Source organism: Colletotrichum spaethianum, assembly GCF_022836535.1.
Source record: "Colletotrichum spaethianum MAFF 239500 DNA, contig10, whole genome shotgun sequence".
Classification (NCBI taxonomy): Eukaryota; Fungi; Ascomycota; class Sordariomycetes; order Glomerellales; family Glomerellaceae; genus Colletotrichum; species Colletotrichum spaethianum.
Genome location: NW_026054780.1, coordinates 14578 through 31501, shown reverse-complemented (window position 1 = coordinate 31501; position 16924 = coordinate 14578). Strand labels below are relative to the sequence as shown.

Sequence of the window (16924 nt, the reverse complement as noted above, 5' to 3'; positions counted from 1 at the left end):
CTTCATCGACGATCTAGCATCTGCAATTGTGCTGGCTATGCCAGTTGTCCTGAGTACCTTTTCGTCTGTTGGCTTCGTCCTAGATACCACCAGGTAGGGTGCTTTTATAGGAGGACATCAAGCAACAAAGAGAAGGTCTCAGCTACCGTGGGTGTATAACTATACAGGGACGCGCGAGTACTTAGCATTCAGGATCAGGATGAAGTGGAACAAGATGCCCTGAAGTGAAACTTAGAAAGAAGGCAGTGTATGAAGACTTCGTATAGTGGGATTTATAGGAGGATTTGAAACTGGTGGGGGCTTTCGAAATCAGTTTATTGATCAAAATATACATGGGAAAATATTCCTAACTTTTTTCTGACTTGCAAGGTCACTTAGGTAGGAACAATGGTAACGCGGAGTTTTGATCCATGTTTGTGTCGTATCGTTGCCCTGCTCTAGTACTGCTCTAGAAGCCTAAGGTGTACTAGTCTCTCTCACGATTGCTAGACGTTACGATCCAACATGGTCAGGACCCACACGCAGGAGAAGGACTACTTGGAAGAAAGACAAAACTAACTGATGACGAACGGATGACACTCGTCCCAGCTAGCGGCTAAAGCAACGTGTATGTTTGCTTGACTGAAAGCCTACACATTACCGGCTCAAGCTATCCGAACTTCTATACGAACGGACTGGAATCGACTAACGTAGGGTTGGTAGTATTCTCGCGCACGCAGACAGTTCATAACCCATGACTATGCCGGGCACAATAAGGGGCCCAAACAGTAGTTGATGACCCTGTTTCGTTTTTCAACAGCGCTCGTAATGACCGATGAACTCGGGTAAAAGCAGTTTTTTTTTTACAAGAGGAAGACAAATCGATGAAATACGTCCTTAGTGATTATCGTCCTTGGTTGACTGCATGTTATGGCACGAAGACGTGCAGGGTGGGAGTCGTGGGTGGCCAGGGTGCGTTGAGACGATGAACTTTGCTTTGTATTCTTGAACACACTGGCAGCATGATGGCATGCGCACTGTGTCTTTCCATGGAAACCTCGAACAATTAGCGACGATGGAGCAGCTTACCAACCGATACCAGAACCTCAGCGTGACTAGTGGCGTATGTTGCACTTCAAAGCGCAACTTGCTGAGAAGAATCGTGGCTGTGAACTCAAAGTCGTTCACTACGGAATCGATGCTCGAGAATCCTCTTGCGGTAACACGCGTACAAGGGTATCCACAACATCGGAGCTAGTCCTACGATCGGAAAATGGCACTTGCTTCCTGAAGTTACCAGCAAGTCATAATTTGTGTACCGAATCATTTTTCCAAGGCAATGATGTTTGCCTCTATCAGAGACGTCAGCCTTGCGAGATTTTCAACATTGTTTCTCCAAAGAGTAGGTTTACCGCACAGCTTGTGTGTAAACGGTGTGGGCTTGGCGGTTGAATGTTCATACAGCGTAACATAATACAACGAGACCACGGCGCCGTGACACCGTTCCCCTGCTGTCAGTCTCTCTCTGACCTTGCGATTTGTGAAGGCCGCCCATCTCAGCTTCTACTTTTTCACCTAATCAGAATCAAGAGGCCCATACAATCGGGTTATTGGAACTGCAAAACTGACGTTGTACGAAGGCGTGACTAGGTCTGTTCCAGAAGCGCTGTGATCTAATTGAAAAGAACGGAACTGGATGTAAAGTAGAGAATATAGACTAGTTATAACTATTTAATGAAAGCGCCGGCATTATCAAATATCGAATACTTAGCATATTAGGGGCTTGCTTTAACGAAACAACAAATAAATAAATGTTAGAAAGAGTATAGCAATAGCACTCCAGCTTATGTTGTGGTATGCAAACGCCGCCTTACTAGATTTAGTCGTCGTAGCAGTAGAGCTCAACCCAAAAGTCAAAGTAGTAGAAGCCGTGTTTTTTGCGGTAGAAGCGACTGCCGCCTTCGTGATGTGACCTGTGTCCTATTCAACAATTAGTTTTTTTGTATTTGAGTATTTGAAACTAGTGTTACAAGAAATACCTTTGCAGTCTGCAAAACGCTAGTAGCAACTTCGCAGTTTCGAAATTCCCAAATGTTCGTCGTCGTCAACGCTACTCCGAGACAGGTCTGCCGGCCATCAAGATCGCACGCCGAGGCAAGAGAAACAAGCGACTCCTGGCACCGACAGCTTGTGAGCTCCGCCGGTTTGGTATATGCAGAAGAACACGAAGTAATGGACTGGCTCAGCTGGGCGCAGCTCTCAGCAGCAGCTTTGCACTTGTCCTCGTCCAACGTCCTCGTTGCGGTGGGAGCAATTGGCGTCGTGATATCGGCCGGTAGATAAGGCCCGCACGCATCTTGCCATTGTGCGATCTGGTCATCAGAAGCGCTGTCGAATGAATTACCCAGAACGCATTGCCTGAATTCGCCTTTGCATCTGGGATAGTTAGTCAACGTCATCGAAACTTATAACGATACTTAATATGCTTACCCTACGTAGGCATTCAAAAGCTCTTGCGTGCAGAAGCACTTGATGGTTTCTTGCTTTGAGAGATTACTGCACTTTCTAGCGATGGCATCGGCTTTCTCGCAGTTAGGGAACTCTTTGATGTCACCGACGCAGTCTGGTGGAGTAAAATTTGCTCCGTGGCAAACACGCAAAAGAGCGGCGAGGGTAGCAATAAGTCGCAGAGAAGAGTGCATTTTGTTTGATGTTGCTGCTCTCATTTTTCACTTTCAACAAGCCTACACTCCTTGATCTTAAATGCAAGTCAACGGAACCTGATGTGAGCCAGGGCTGAGCTCAAAAGGTGGACCACGGCGTCGGCAACTATGCCTAGCAAGGCGCAGTTCCACTTACAAAGTCCGTATTGAGGCTGCTCTAGGCGGATGTGGCTTGACGCGGTCGCCAAGCCAACAACGATAATTCAGGGTCATAGTGATCTAAGCAGAACGATGGGCCAGTCTACGTCCAGCGTGGCTTGAGCCAAATATTCAGCTGAGGCTTAAGTCTCCAAGTACTCCAACGACATTGCTCGCGTGACGCCAAAGTACGCCTTGCAGGCTGGAATCGAGGCAGCTAGCCAAACAGGTCTCAGCAAGTTCCGTTTTCTAGTATTGCTCTGGCTTAAACGCTTCCAGTCAGGTAGATAATATCTGTCCGAGGATTTCGACCTGAGCATGTCTTGAATCTCTCATCATTTTTCGATCCACTGAGGACGACAACTTTGCTTGCTACTAATTAACCATGTCGGGCAAGAGTCAGGAGTCTCCCTCACGTCCCTACGGCTGGCTAGCCCGCTGTCTACGATGGCCATACCTCCTAACATTCGCCGTCTTCGACGTCTCCCTTGCCATCACCATCATCGCTTTAACCATTGCATCATCTCAGAAGAACGGCTTCGTCACAGTCTCAACAGACAGCATCGCCTCCACAGGTCAAAACTCTGATATCGTCAGCCTCATTTGGAACCTGGGTGTACTCTGGACTTCCCTCCCTAGTTTTGTATTTTCTCTTTTCGGCGCGTACTGGGCGTGGATATCCGCATCGCTTGCAGAGCGACAGCCGTACGTCGAGCTGCGCAAGGATGGCGGCGCGGAAGCCAGGAAGTCGATCCTTCTGGACTACCGCGTTGTCGCCACCGTCTGGCGCTGGTGGGGAGCCTTTCAAAAGTCCCATTTCACCGTCGGCTCGATGACTATGCTTTCCCTATTTCTGACCTACTTGATTGCACCCCTCGCTGCACGTTTGTTCGTAGCACAAGGCGTGACATTGTCTGAGCCAGCTCCGATCACTTACAACAAGGCCTACAACATCGACAACATCAACGCCACTCTGGACTGGCGGCCTGTTTTGGACACGGTATCGGCGACACTGCTTTACGGGGGCAACAGCATCCCCTGGACAGACAAAGAACGCGCGTTTCGCCCGTTTGTCGTTGATCCTCTACTAGCCAATAAGTCAGACATGGCGGCAAATACGACAGCATATTCAGGTTACCTCAACTGCGAGCTAGTCAAGGATTACGCCATCACATCTAGTGGGGACTCGGTCGAAGTATCCGGGAACGACAGAGGTTGCGACTTCAAGCAGAGCTTTACAGTCGTCAAGACGCAGGAGATATACCTTAAAACGACTGTGGATTTCGACTGCTCTGCCCAGGCATATTACAGTCGTCTGGTTTTCACAGCCGCCAAGTATTCTGATTCGGCGCCCAATAACATTGATGACATCAGCGTTATCTCTTGTGCAACCGGATACCGCCAAGTTGCAGGGACCCTGAGAGTCTCGCCATCAAAGGATGTTCCAACCGTCGCCTCATTCGTTGAAACAAGTGAGCCGGATACCAGCCGCCCGAAGTTGTGGAGGGTCTTCGAACAAGGAATTCTTGGGCCAGTGACCTTCAACCCACAGGCAAAGTGGTCTACATCAGATATGGGCAATTTGATACTGTACTATACGCAGCGAGCGCAGCCTTCAAATCGATTGGGATCAGACGCGCTGATGGAGGCGATCCCAAAAGTCTTTACAGCCATTTACTTGAACGCAGTTGCGATTCACGGTTTTGACCCACTCCCGGACCTTGAGACTGCTACCGGAACGGCCTTCGTCCCTACAACGCGCCTCTTCGTTATTTCTTGGGTCGCTTATGTTATCATCACGTTCTTGGCCATTGCGTTGTGCTCCGTCGGTTTTGTGTTCTTCCGTCTTCAAGGCACCCCATCCATCCTGACTGAGGAGCCTCAGGGGTTGCTGTCACTGGCTGCAATCCTTGACAAGAGTGAGCTTCTTGGCATCGCTTCGAAGATACGTCAGGAGAAAGGGTTTGACGGTAAGATATGGAAAAGGGGCATGGCAAGGTCGGATGTAAAGGACAAGAAATGGAGAGCGGCGATGAACCCTGAAACTGGGAACTGGGTGGTAAGAGCGGTTCGAAATGATGAGATGGAGCTTACGGAATATCATCTAGCCTGATAATCTAAGTAAATAACGACTGTGTACTTGCCGGCGACAGTAGATCTAGGCAGTCAACACGGTTCGGAAAGACTGGATTTAGGGCGTGATCGATGACTGCGGTAAGAACTGAAATGTGTAATAAGAATTTTAAATGTGTAATAACACTAGCTATAAGTACCCTTTAAACTTAAATTGTGTTGTATTAGGCCTAAAATAAGAGGGTATATTATGATTATAGTTCTAGATTATAGAATTTTATATTATTATATATTTGCTATATACTTTAATAAAAAGAGATTTTATATAGTATAAATTATTAGTTATTTTTTATTTTTTTATATAAATTCTTATTATATTTAAAACTTATATTAATATTATTATAGTTATTATTATACTTTAAAAATTACTTTTTTATTACTTATTATTATAATTAATTATTATAAATAATTTATTATAAAATTTAATTATTTTATTATAGTAATTATATTTAGTATTATTATAATAAGATATTAAGCTAATAAAAATAAAGATAAGAAAAAAGTTATTAATAATAGTAATACTATAATTATATATTAAATATATTAAAAGCTTTTTTTTAGTTTAAATTACTATTTTTTATACTTTTTTTATTTTAGTAAATAGTAATTTTAAGTATTATTAAAATAACTTATAAATAATATATTTTTATAGTTATTTTAAAACTTCTTTATTAAGTAAAAAGTACTTATTTATTTATTTATTTTATTTTATAGTAGTAATTTTAGTTAATAGGCTATTATTTACTTTTTTTATATTAGTTAATTAATTATATTTTTAGTCTAAAATGAAGTTTTATTATATTTTGTAAAGCTTTATAAGGTATATATTATTTTTTATAGAGAAGCTGAAGTCTTAAGAGAAATTAAAGGTAATAAAAAACTAGGTAAATATTTTATTAGTTATATTAGAGTAATTAATAGTATACTTATTAGTGTATATATTTTTATTATTATTTAAAGGAAGTAGTGTAGTTAAAAGAGAATAGTTTCTTAAAATGTTTTTATTATTGTTTATTTTAATAATAGCTTTTTATTTATATTTATTAAAGCTAAAAGGTTAATTTATAATGTTAATTTAATTAATTTTATAAATATTAAAGGGTTTAAAGTCTTTAAAGGCTAGTATTTTTTAGGGGATATAGGGTTTAGTGTTTAGAATAGTATTATTATTTTTTATTTAAAAACTTGTTATTATTTATAAGATTTTAGGGATATAAATAAACTATTAGAAATAGCTTAAGAGTTATATAATTTTTAGTATAGTTATCTTTAAATAATTATTAAGTAGGTATTTAGTTACTTAAAATAGAAGTAGAAGATAATTGCTTTTTTAGCTTTAAAGTATAGCTTAAATATATAAGTATAAATTATTTATATAGTAATAAGCTTATATAACTTTTTATTTTATTATATTAAGGATAAGGGGTATAATAGTAATATAGAAAACTAGTCTAATATAAATAAAGTTAATGAAAAAGTTAATAGGTGGTATTTAGGTTAAAGTATAGGATAAATTTGTAAGAAGATAGCTAAAGTAATGTGGGAATAGTAGTAAGTATAAAAGAAATAGGAATTATTATAACTAATTACTATAATTTATACTTTTTTTTTTAAATATTTTTTGTTATTTCTTTAATGAAATTAAAGTTATAAGCTTATATAGCTTTATAAGTTATACTAGAAACCTCTTTTTAAGAGGTTAAGTATACTTTAATAGGTAGCTAAAGCTAAAAATAAAGCAGTAAAACCTTTTATAGAGGCTTAAAAGCTTTTATTATTAAGTAACTAAATTTTATAGTTATTTTTAAGTTAAGAGTAACTTTATTTTATATTTTTATAGGATTAAAAAGAATCTTTTTTTAAGAGGATAAAGTAAAAGAGCCTTAAACTTATATTTATATTAGTAATTTATAGTAATTAGTTATAGTAATTAGTTTACTTTTTTAATTAATTGCTTAATAGTTAGCTTAAAGTCTTAAGTTAAGTAGTAATATTAAATAGTATAAAGGAAACTTTTATTTTATTAACTTATAGTAGGGTAATATTAGAGAGTAAATTGCTTAAAAAATAATTAATTAGTAAAGTTTATTAGTTATAAAATTTTAATTTTATTTATTTCTTTTTTTAGTAGAAATAAGAGATAATTTTTAAGAGCTTATAGTCTTTAGAAGTAAAGACTTTTTAATACTTAGTTAAGACTAACTAAAGAAGAGATTTTTCTTTTATAAAGATATTTATAGTAGCTGGTAGACTTTAACTAGGCTAAAGAAAGCCTGCTTTAGAAGTAACTTTAAGGTAAATAGAAGGTTAAACTTTCAGGTAATAGACCTTAGTAAAAAGCTGGTTAAGAGCTATATACTAGTAGTTAGTTATATAGTAGTACTTTTAGTAGATAAGATCTTAGTTTTATTAGTAATTTATAATAATTTTTTATAGTAATTATTTACTTTTTTATATTTAGTAATAAGTATTTATATCTTTTGTTAAATATTAATGCTTTTAATAGAAAAAGAATTAACTTTAAAGTTATAGTAATCTTTAAGATTAGTTAGCTTTTTTTTTATTTATTCTTTTAAGCTAAGAAAAGGAATTTTTTTTTAGTTATTATTATTATTATTATTTTAGATAACTTAATTATTATTATTAACCTAAATAAGGGCTTAGCTCTTAGAAGAGGTTTAATAAAGACTAAGTTATATAGTAATAATTCTTAAATAGTTACTTTTTGCTTATTTATTTTTAAGGTTAAAAATAAGTATAAAATAGATAAAAGGAAGGTTATTTATGTTATAGTAGTAATATTATTAATTACTTTAGCTTTTATATTAGCTTTAATTAAAGCTATACTATTAATATATAGCTAGGACTTTTTAAGAGTAGTTAGTTTATGATTTTTTTGGGTAGTAAAGGACTTTTTAGCCCTCTTAAGCTTTTTTATTTCTTTTGTTATTTCCTTAATATACTTATAAGCTTTTTTAGTATATATATTCTTAGAGTAGTTGTTATTAGCTTTTTACTTTATGCTAGCACTAGAGCCTAGTAGGTAGCCTAGAGAAATATTAGTTAAGTTATTATAATTAATTATTATAAATAGATAAATATAAATAGACCTTATAAAGGCTAAGAGGAAAATATCTTTAATGGTAAGTAAGAAATTAAATAAAAGTTAGAATACTTTTAGAATAAATAAAATAATTAGTTTTTTATTTTTAAATTGATTTTTTTTTAAAGTTATTATTATTATTTTAAAAAAAAAAAAGTAAAGTTAAAAAAAAAGAAAAAGTGAAAATAAGTTAAAAATAATAAGTAAAATAACTATAAATTACTTTATTTTTTATACCTTTTTTAACTATTAATTATATTTACTTTACTTATATTTTTTTATTTATTTTTCTTTTTTTTTTTAACTTTACTTTTTTTTTTTAATAATAATAATAATAATAATAATAACTTTTATAAGTTATTTTTTTTTTATTTTATTTTTTTTAAAAATTACTAATTATTTAGACCTATTATAATACTAGTAGCCTAAGCTTTTTATAAGTATTTTTTAAAAAAGGGTACTAAAAAGCCTTTTATAAAAAAGAATAGTACTAAAAAGTCTTTTACTATTAAAGCTTTAGTAAAGAAACCCTTGGCTAAGAAGGCTACTAAAAAAACGCTTAAGAAGGTTATAGTTATTCCTTTAAAGAAAAGATATTAGAAGGCTAGTAGTAAGTACTTGTTTGATTACTATAAGTAATTATTATAATACTAATTTACTTTTAGTTATTGTTTTTTGTGAAATTTGTAAGTATTAGAAGTTAATTAACCTTCTGATAGTAAAGGTACCCTTTTAACGTTTTTATAAAGAGATTATATATAATGTTTTTTAATAAAATAACTTTTACTTTTAGAAGACAGCTATTCTTACACTTTAAGAGGCTACTAAGACTTATTTTATAGCTATATTTAAAGGTATATAATTACTATAATTAATTACTATAATAACTAACTTATATCTTTTTAGTTATTTAGTTAGTTACTATTTATATTAAAAGAGTTATTATTATAAAGAAAAATATAGACTATATTAAGTTTATTTTTTTTATTATAAAGCTAATAAGTAAAGACTAGTACTATTATTAATTTTCTTTAAAGTCTTTTTAGTCTTTTAAATAAGAGCTATTTAGTTTTAGTTTTAGTTTAAATAAAGAAAAAAGAAAAACTAGCTTAACTATTATATAAAAGCTTATATTTAAGTAATACTATGAAAGGCTTTAGGAAAAGAATTGTAGTTTAATAAGGCTTTAGGAAGAGAACTATAGTCTAATAGTTAAGGAAAATACTATAAAAGAAAATAAGAATACTACTTAAGAAATATTTCTATAAGTAGGCTAGTACTAGGGATTACTATAAAGAATTATTATAAATAAAAAGATTTTACTACTAGTACTTAATTTCTTGTTTATAAACCTTTATATAATATACTTTCTTTAACTTATTGCTTAGTAGTAAATTTTAATATTTTACTTTTAAAATTATTAGTTTTTTTTTTATTATTATTAATTAGTTTAAAATAACTAAATAAACGTTATAATTAAGATCTTTTTTAAACCTTATAAGGTCTTCTATTGCTTTATTAACCTTAGCTTTTTTTTATAATAATTGCTTTTTTTTTTTCTTTTTTTTATAGCTTTAATTTTAGTATTTTTTTTTTATTATTAGAGTATTTATTCTTAAGCTTTTATATTAATTTATTAATATAAGTATTAGTTTTAGTAGTAGTAAGTCTTTTTTTTAGTGATTTACTGTTATTAATAGGAATATATTATTACTAGAATTATTTATTAGATTGCTGGTTTTATGAAAATGTAGGAGTATTAAGAAATGATGTAAATGATTATAATAGTATATAAAGAGATTAATTTTCTTATATATCTTTTAAGTTATTGTTATTGTTTCTATTGTCTTTTTTATTTTTATTTGCCTTAGAGTTAGTCTTTTAGTTATATATAACCTTATTAATTGATGATATAGTGCTGTTTTTTTTAGTGTTTATACCTTATATCTTTTTATATAGATCTAGTAGTCTTAACCCTTTTTTAAAAACCTATTTATGCTTTAAGTAAGTAATTAAGAAGTTCTCTTTTATTTTATTACTATAAGAGACCTTTTTATTATTTTTATTAAATATATTACTTGACTTATAGGTAATAGATATTTAAATAAAAAACTTCTTTTTTTTATTATTATATTTATTTTTTATTTATTTATTAGTTATAAGACTAGTAAATTAGCTTTTAATATTGATTTATGCTATAAGATCTTTAAAGACTAGCTTTTTTATAATAGCTTTATTAGTATTAAGGTTTTTATTATAGTATAAATTAAAAAGCTTTTTTATAAAGTAATAAGTAAGCTTTAAAGTCTAAATAGTATAAGAGTATATTAGTATTTATTAATTAGATAAATCTTTAAGAAAAAGTAATATATTACTTAAGGATTTGTTATTAATTTTGTTATATTTTTTGTTATTATTTTTATTATAGACTTTAGTAATATCTTAAGTAACCTTTTTATTAAGCTATTATTTCTTTATTAGCTTTTTTTTTAATTAATATAGTAGGTTTTTTTATTTATTAGTAGTAGAGGCTAGGGTAATTAGTTAAATAATAATAGAGCCCTTTATATTAATAAAAAGCTCTTTTTTGCTTTATTAGTTACTTATTATAGAGGTATAAGTAATTATAGTAATTATTTATAGTAATTTAATAAGAAATAATAATATAGATAGAAGTGAGGGGAAATAAAGCTTATTTAGCTTAGAGAAAAGGGAAAGCGGTGAGGATAATAACCTCTATAGGGATAATGGTAATACATTACCTAATTTAAGCCTTAATAATATAGGAAACTCTACTTAATTTCAACCTGAGGTATTTTTTACTATGGTATGGCCGTTACCGCACTTATAACGCAGTCATCGATCAGGCTCTTAATACAATGTTCTCAACTGGCTACTTATCTCAGTCAATGTCGTCAACCTAGACAGGCTAGCAACCAACACTAAAAGTACGTGATAGAGTCAAGCTAAGGAAAGCAAAGCAAGGGATAATCTCACCCTAAAATTGGGACAATGGTGTCGCCGGTGTGCCATGGTAATTCGATCCTTTGTATTCCTCCCATAGAGTCACGCGGCTTTCGATCAGGGCAATATAGAGCCTAGTGAACTTAACAACTCGGCTCAACGTCACGGAACAAAGTTTGCGAAAGTCGAGGCAAATTTTTCAGAGAAAGTCGAGTGTAAGCCCAGTGGTTCACGAACTATTGGATAATAACATGTTTCTGGTTTAGCCCATGCAATTGAGTTTAATCTACACTATACAAGATACATCTCTTGCGTATTTTGGGATTGGAATCAACTAAGCGCGTGCAGTGTTTCCTGTTCCAGAGACACTGCCAAGACGTATAACGTGTTGCTGCTTTAGATTTTCGAACTCAGGGTCGTTATTATGGATAAACCTAGTCTGGCAGTCTCCATCCCTCAATTGAATTTGGGCTTTGGGGAATCTGCGAATTGGACTTGTCAGTCAAGCTATAGTCTAGTCTCATCGCCTGCACAGGAAGCCAATTCGAGCTGTAGTCTATGATTACTCATTCATTATCGTTAATTTTCAAGCCGGGCGCAATGGCTTTCGATGTAATTTCTGGCCTCATTGTCATATCCTCACCGAGCAGCACTGCAATTATAACCACCCCCAGGGATTAAATAAAGTGGAACCATAGTAGCACACCAAACGGACGAAGTTGAACACGCCCGGCAACTTCCGCTGTGGCCAACGCACGGACCATCGAAATTCCAACAGCAGCATTGAATTTTGGATCCCTCAATCACAAAGTGCAAGGCCCGTCTAGTAGCTATTCGAGAGTAGGTCGGTCCCCTGAAGAAGCCCAAATCCCACGACATCGCGAGACGGACCACCAGACTCCGCCGCAAGAGAATCAACAGTAAGTCCCTGGCTCTGAAAGCCGTTCGATCCAGTTAGCCAACAGCAAACCCCCGTAGAAGCGACCACCAAGACCCTTGGACGAAACCGAACGAACGATCGCGATCGCGGCGCAAACCGATCCCTACGAGCAAACCCCGAGAAGCCCATCCCGTCAGACCGCAAAACGACCGCCACCATGTCCTTCTTCCGCGTCACCCTCCACCGCTCCGCCATCGGCCTGCCCAAAAGCACCCGTGGCGTCCTCGACGCCCTCGGCCTGCACCGCCGCTCCCAGACCGTCTTCCACCCCGTCAGCCCCCAGTTCGCCGGTATGATCCTCAAGGTCAAGGAGCTCGTTCGCGTCGAGGAGGTCGACCGCGCCATGACCCAGCCCGAGCTGCGCGAGCTGCGGAGGCCGGACCCGGGGTTCTACGTCGAGAAGGCCGTTGCGCGGTGAAGTTTGCCTATAGCGAGCCCCGAGTGGCGAAAGGGGGAGAAGGATTCGAGACTGAGGAAGGGGAGACGGATTGGCATCGTGTATGGACACGTGTCGGCATTCATACAGGGGAGAAGGGGTCACCCTCGACACCAGAGGAGCCCGCGACGGACTTGGGGCAGAGGTCGATTTGTGTACCATCACCACGAAGAAAAATCAGAGATCCTGTACAAAATCATGGCAAAATGTACAACAGCATACGCAGACAAGGCCGTTTGCGCGGAATAAATCAAAAAGTTCACTAAAACGCCAAGAGACTCAAGCCCGTAATCATTTACTATACCGCTAGTCGTGTTGATGACTACCTGCTTGAATTAGGGAACCGTGAATAGTGATGTAAGAGGCATGTCATGAATTCTGGCCCATTCCCTCGCCAGTCTAGAGGGCAAGAGTTCCCGAGGGTTGCTCTGCAGGGGAAAAAAAAGATTATGTATCTGTCCCAACCCTTCATACCGGTTGAGTGAGCCCGATGCTAGCAAACCGTACAAAGATGTTGTCCTTTCATGCCCTCCAGGAGTATATCCCGCCAGACCTGTTTGGGCAGATGCCGCGAGAGACCAAAGACGTAAAAGGAATCGAGTTAAAACAACGAACAGCCTTCAACAAGAGAAGGGCCGCTCGGTTGAGGATGATTCAGGATCAGGTCTGGGTGCCTAGAAACTCCGGGCCTTGTCGATGTACTCCTGAGAAGGAGTCTCGTACTCGCTGACGAAGTAGGTCTTCGCATTCTTGCCGAGCCAGACAGTAAGCTTGGAGAGTTCCTCACGCAAACGGGAAACGGACTGCTGGTCCATGTTTGTCTGGGCAACGAGCTCGGGCAGCGAAACTACTTGAATTAGCAACCATACAGGCCAATCGATTGAGTAGACATACCCATCAGGCGGCACAAGTGCTCCGGACCGTACGTGTCGCATACAGACTTGTGCTTATCGTTCTCCGTAGCCTTTTCCCAAACCTTGCGGATCTCATGGTACTGAGGGCGCTCAAACCTATGGTCTGTTAGCTGGCCTGCATCAAAGCAAGGGGCAAGTGCCTCAAATACCGGTACAGAAGGATTCGGCTCAAAGACTTCTCAAAGTACTCGCGAAGACCAGCAACGACTTCTTCGAGAATGTCCATGTTTGCAGAACCATCTTCCCGGTTGGGACGCTCGTAGTTGAGGTAGTCGTTCAGAATATCATCAACGGGGTGAGGATGAGGGAGCGGGACCAGCTGGTTGTTCTTGGTGATATTTTCCCAGTCGTCGACAAGCATTGCCTTGATGTGATCAGGAATAGGCAGTTTGATGGACGGACGTGCATGGAACCCATCCTCCTGTTCGTGCTCGATTAGTACTTGGCCCGATGACACAGACATATAGTGATAAAAAAAATCAAGTAGAAAAGTGTAAGATGATCAAGGCCACTGGGCTGATTGTCCGATTTTGAACCCTCCGGGTGTCATTCAGTACGCTAGCCCGAAGAAGACAGCATCTGCCTATGCCGTATCCGTGCAAACTCACAGCCGTGTTCTCTTCCTCCTTGTGTTGTGGAGAACGAGTAGGCTTGACGCGCGTGGGTTGTTCCCTCTTGCGGTTCGTGCCAGGCGGTTCGTAGCGACCATTGTAATTTGGCCTACCATCCTTGGTGACATTGAGTCTGGATGGCGGAGGTGCTGTAGCCAAGTAGTCTGATGCAAGGCGTGGTTCCTGCCACGCGGCTCCTTTCCCATCGTGAGGTCGCTGGCGCATTGAAATTGCCGGTCGGGGTCTGTGAGACACACAAGTCATGGCGGTTGATTCCGTGTCTCACGACTCCGGAAAGAGAGAAGGGTCCGAAGCGGGAGAGAAGGCTGAGAGGTGCGAAGAGGCGAACACTGCTTGTGAAAAACGAGTTGGGATGTGCAATTGATCGATGAGGTTGCAAGCAAGAAGTACTATTTCGCTGCCGGGAAGGTGTGGGAAGGTGCAACGACCGAGGAGTGAGGCTAGAACAAGTCGGGTTGTCCGAGCCAGGGGCTGCCGGAAGTGGCTCCTGCCAAAGCGCCCGGGTAGCGGAATGAGCCGCCAAACGCCCCTGGCATCGGTGTGATGAACCAACAAAGACTTAATGCTGCCTGGGTCGAACGTTGCGTTGGAACTCAAAGAGAAACTCAACGCTGCTCTCCCGCTTCCGCTTGTTGCATCCCCGGTCGACGTGCTCTCGTGCAGGATCCTCTCGTGTAGGCTCCTCGATTGAGTCAACCAGAACAGGCATACGTCCGAAATCGCTAGCATCGGTATTCTTCTGCTCCTCAAGATCTTGCATAGGGACAGGGCGGTACTTGAAGTCATCTTGCTCTTCTTCCTCATACTCGGAATCCTCCTTCAGTGTAGCATCGCTGCAATGACTGGCGTCATTGCTAGACTTAACGGGTGATACGCCGAGGAACTCAACGCTCGACTTGCTTTCGCTGCTGAAATCGTCGAGAAGACTAAGAACACTAGACTCGCTCTCACTACTGGAGATGCTGATGATGCTAGAAGCTCTGCTGCCGCTTCGGCGAATGCTGGCTCTGGGCGAAACAGATGGTGAAAGAGGGTTCCTGACGGGTGCCTGCCAGTTCATCCCGTTCCAATTAGGAAGGAAAGCGTTGTATCGTCTTTCAATCTCCTCGGGAGACGGGGATTTGTAAATTGGCTCGTCCGGGTCCAGACCTGGGAGGTCCAAACGATAGCAGCGCGGATCGACTTGAGCTGCCCAGTCGACGTCGTCGTTGTCAGATTCATCCGACTCCTCGTTGTCTTGGCCTTCAGCCTCATATACTGCGTCCTCTTCATCGTCGCCAAAGTAATCTTCTCCTGAGAGTTGCTGTTCGTCAAGATCCTCGGCCAGACCGTCGTATTCTTCGTACTCCAGGTCGCTGGCATAGTCCGTCTCGTGGTCAAGGAAACCATTAGAGTCTTGACCAAGGCCATGCTGGTTGACGTGCTCGAGGACGTAATCGGCCGACTCCTTATCGTCGCCAGATCCCTCGATACCGTAGTCATTGTAGTAGTCGTCATTGAAGTAATGCGATGGCAGCCCGCTGCGTGATTCGTGTGCTTCGACGTTGTACTCTTGAGCATCCTCGCTCCCCTGCATATGTCTAGGCGTGGCAGAAGGAGACCGAGAAGCCGGGTAGCGATCCGGCTGCATTCCCGAATTGGATGCGGGCGATTGGTCGTTGTAGCCGCTGTAACAACTGTATTCCGAACCTGGGCGCTCTGCTTGGTGCTCATGGACTGAAGAGTGAAGACCAACCATGGCCTGGTCATAATGGACTGGGCGCAGGGAGAAGTATGGCCGCGGCGGTGAAGTGTAGCAAAAGGATCGGTTTCCTTGTGAGATTGGCACACTTGGCCGACCAGGATGTCTCCAATCGTCCGAAGCGGAAGTGCTCATTCTCGTTGGTGGTGAGGGGGTTTCGATGAGTGTGGTATCCAGAGTTTGGTCGAAATCGAGACAAGAAGAATAATAGTTCAGAAGAGTCGAGCAGCATCAAGACGTGGTCAAGTTTCAGATCGAAGCCAGCGATTTGAGAGTTGAGTGAAAGCCGAGGAGGTTGGAGAGAGGTGATCGAGTGGAAGAAAGTGAGTTGTTGTGGAGATGGTTTGGCTAGACAAGCTTTTCGAGGAAGGTAGTTGGCGGCAGGTAGCTCGAAGGACGCCCAGATCAGAGGACCTTTTCATCTTTCCATCGGATGAAATACAATCACTCCGCGGTAGACGAGTCCGACGAGATTCGACAGCCAGTAATACTGGAGCCTCGGCACCAGTCTCACCGTGGATGATGCTACTCACCCTTATTGTTCTCTTTGCTCCCTTCTCCGTCTCTCTTTGTGACGTTGTCTCAAGAACACTTACGATGTGCCCCTACTGTAGGCCTCCAAACAATGACAACCCGGATGGTAAAACAGACGGCAGAAACGCAGAACAGAAGGCAATACAAAAGGAAACCGTGTTTCACCACTCACCTGCTCAAGGTCAAAGTCTCTCGCGCGTCGGGGGCCACGACCGCTGGCGGCAGCTCCTGCGGTCCGCTCTTCACTACCACGAGTCGAATCGGTGCCATTGATGCGGAGACCCTTCTTGGGGGCTTTGGCGCTGCTCTTCTGGCGCAAGTCCTTCATCTGGGCGTGCAGCGTGCTGGCCAGCTCCTTGTTTTCCTCAGTGAACTTGCGGATGCGGTCGATGGAGACCCAGTCGTCCCAGGTATTCTTCCAGCCCTTGTAGTGAATGCGGTACTGGAAGCCTTCGCCGCTATCGGCAGGCTGGATGTCAAGAATCTTTGCTTCATACAACATCTCACCGTGGAAGCAGAGAACCTTCTCGTCCTTGGTGAATGGCTGGGCCGGTTGGCGTGCGGGCGCCATGATTGATGTGGCGACCGTGAAGGCTCTGAAAAACTGAGTATGATACGATGACTCTGTTGAGAATACCGACAACCGAGTATTGGTGATAGCTTAGATGCAATCGAGTGGTTGATGGA

The 16924-nt window shown here is 39.4% G+C and overlaps 3 protein-coding genes across 3 annotated transcripts; 2 read left to right on the top strand and 1 right to left on the bottom strand.

Annotated features, from left to right (window-relative positions):
• Window positions 1-3225: 3225 nt before the first annotated feature.
• Window positions 3226-4953, top strand: ColSpa_04581 (uncharacterized protein; the record flags this gene model as incomplete). The annotated part of the gene is made up of 1 exon (XM_049270793.1): window positions 3226-4953. One exon carries the CDS (start codon window positions 3226-3228, stop codon window positions 4951-4953), a length of 1728 nt encoding a protein of 575 aa, XP_049126750.1.
• A 7184-nt stretch (window positions 4954-12137) lies between these two features.
• ColSpa_04580 (54S ribosomal protein L33, mitochondrial) lies at window positions 12138-12398 on the top strand (the record flags this gene model as incomplete). The annotated part of the gene is made up of 1 exon (XM_049270792.1): window positions 12138-12398. One exon carries the CDS (start codon window positions 12138-12140, stop codon window positions 12396-12398), a length of 261 nt encoding a protein of 86 aa, XP_049126749.1.
• Window positions 12399-13090: 692 nt separating this feature from the next.
• On the bottom strand, window positions 13091-16808 carry ColSpa_04579 (chromatin modification-related protein eaf3; the record flags this gene model as incomplete). Its single annotated transcript, XM_049270791.1, has 4 exons — window positions 13091-13263; window positions 13311-13426; window positions 13480-13751; window positions 16410-16808. 4 exons carry the CDS (start codon window positions 16806-16808, stop codon window positions 13091-13093), a joined length of 960 nt encoding a protein of 319 aa, XP_049126748.1.
• Window positions 16809-16924: the final 116 nt, after the last annotated feature.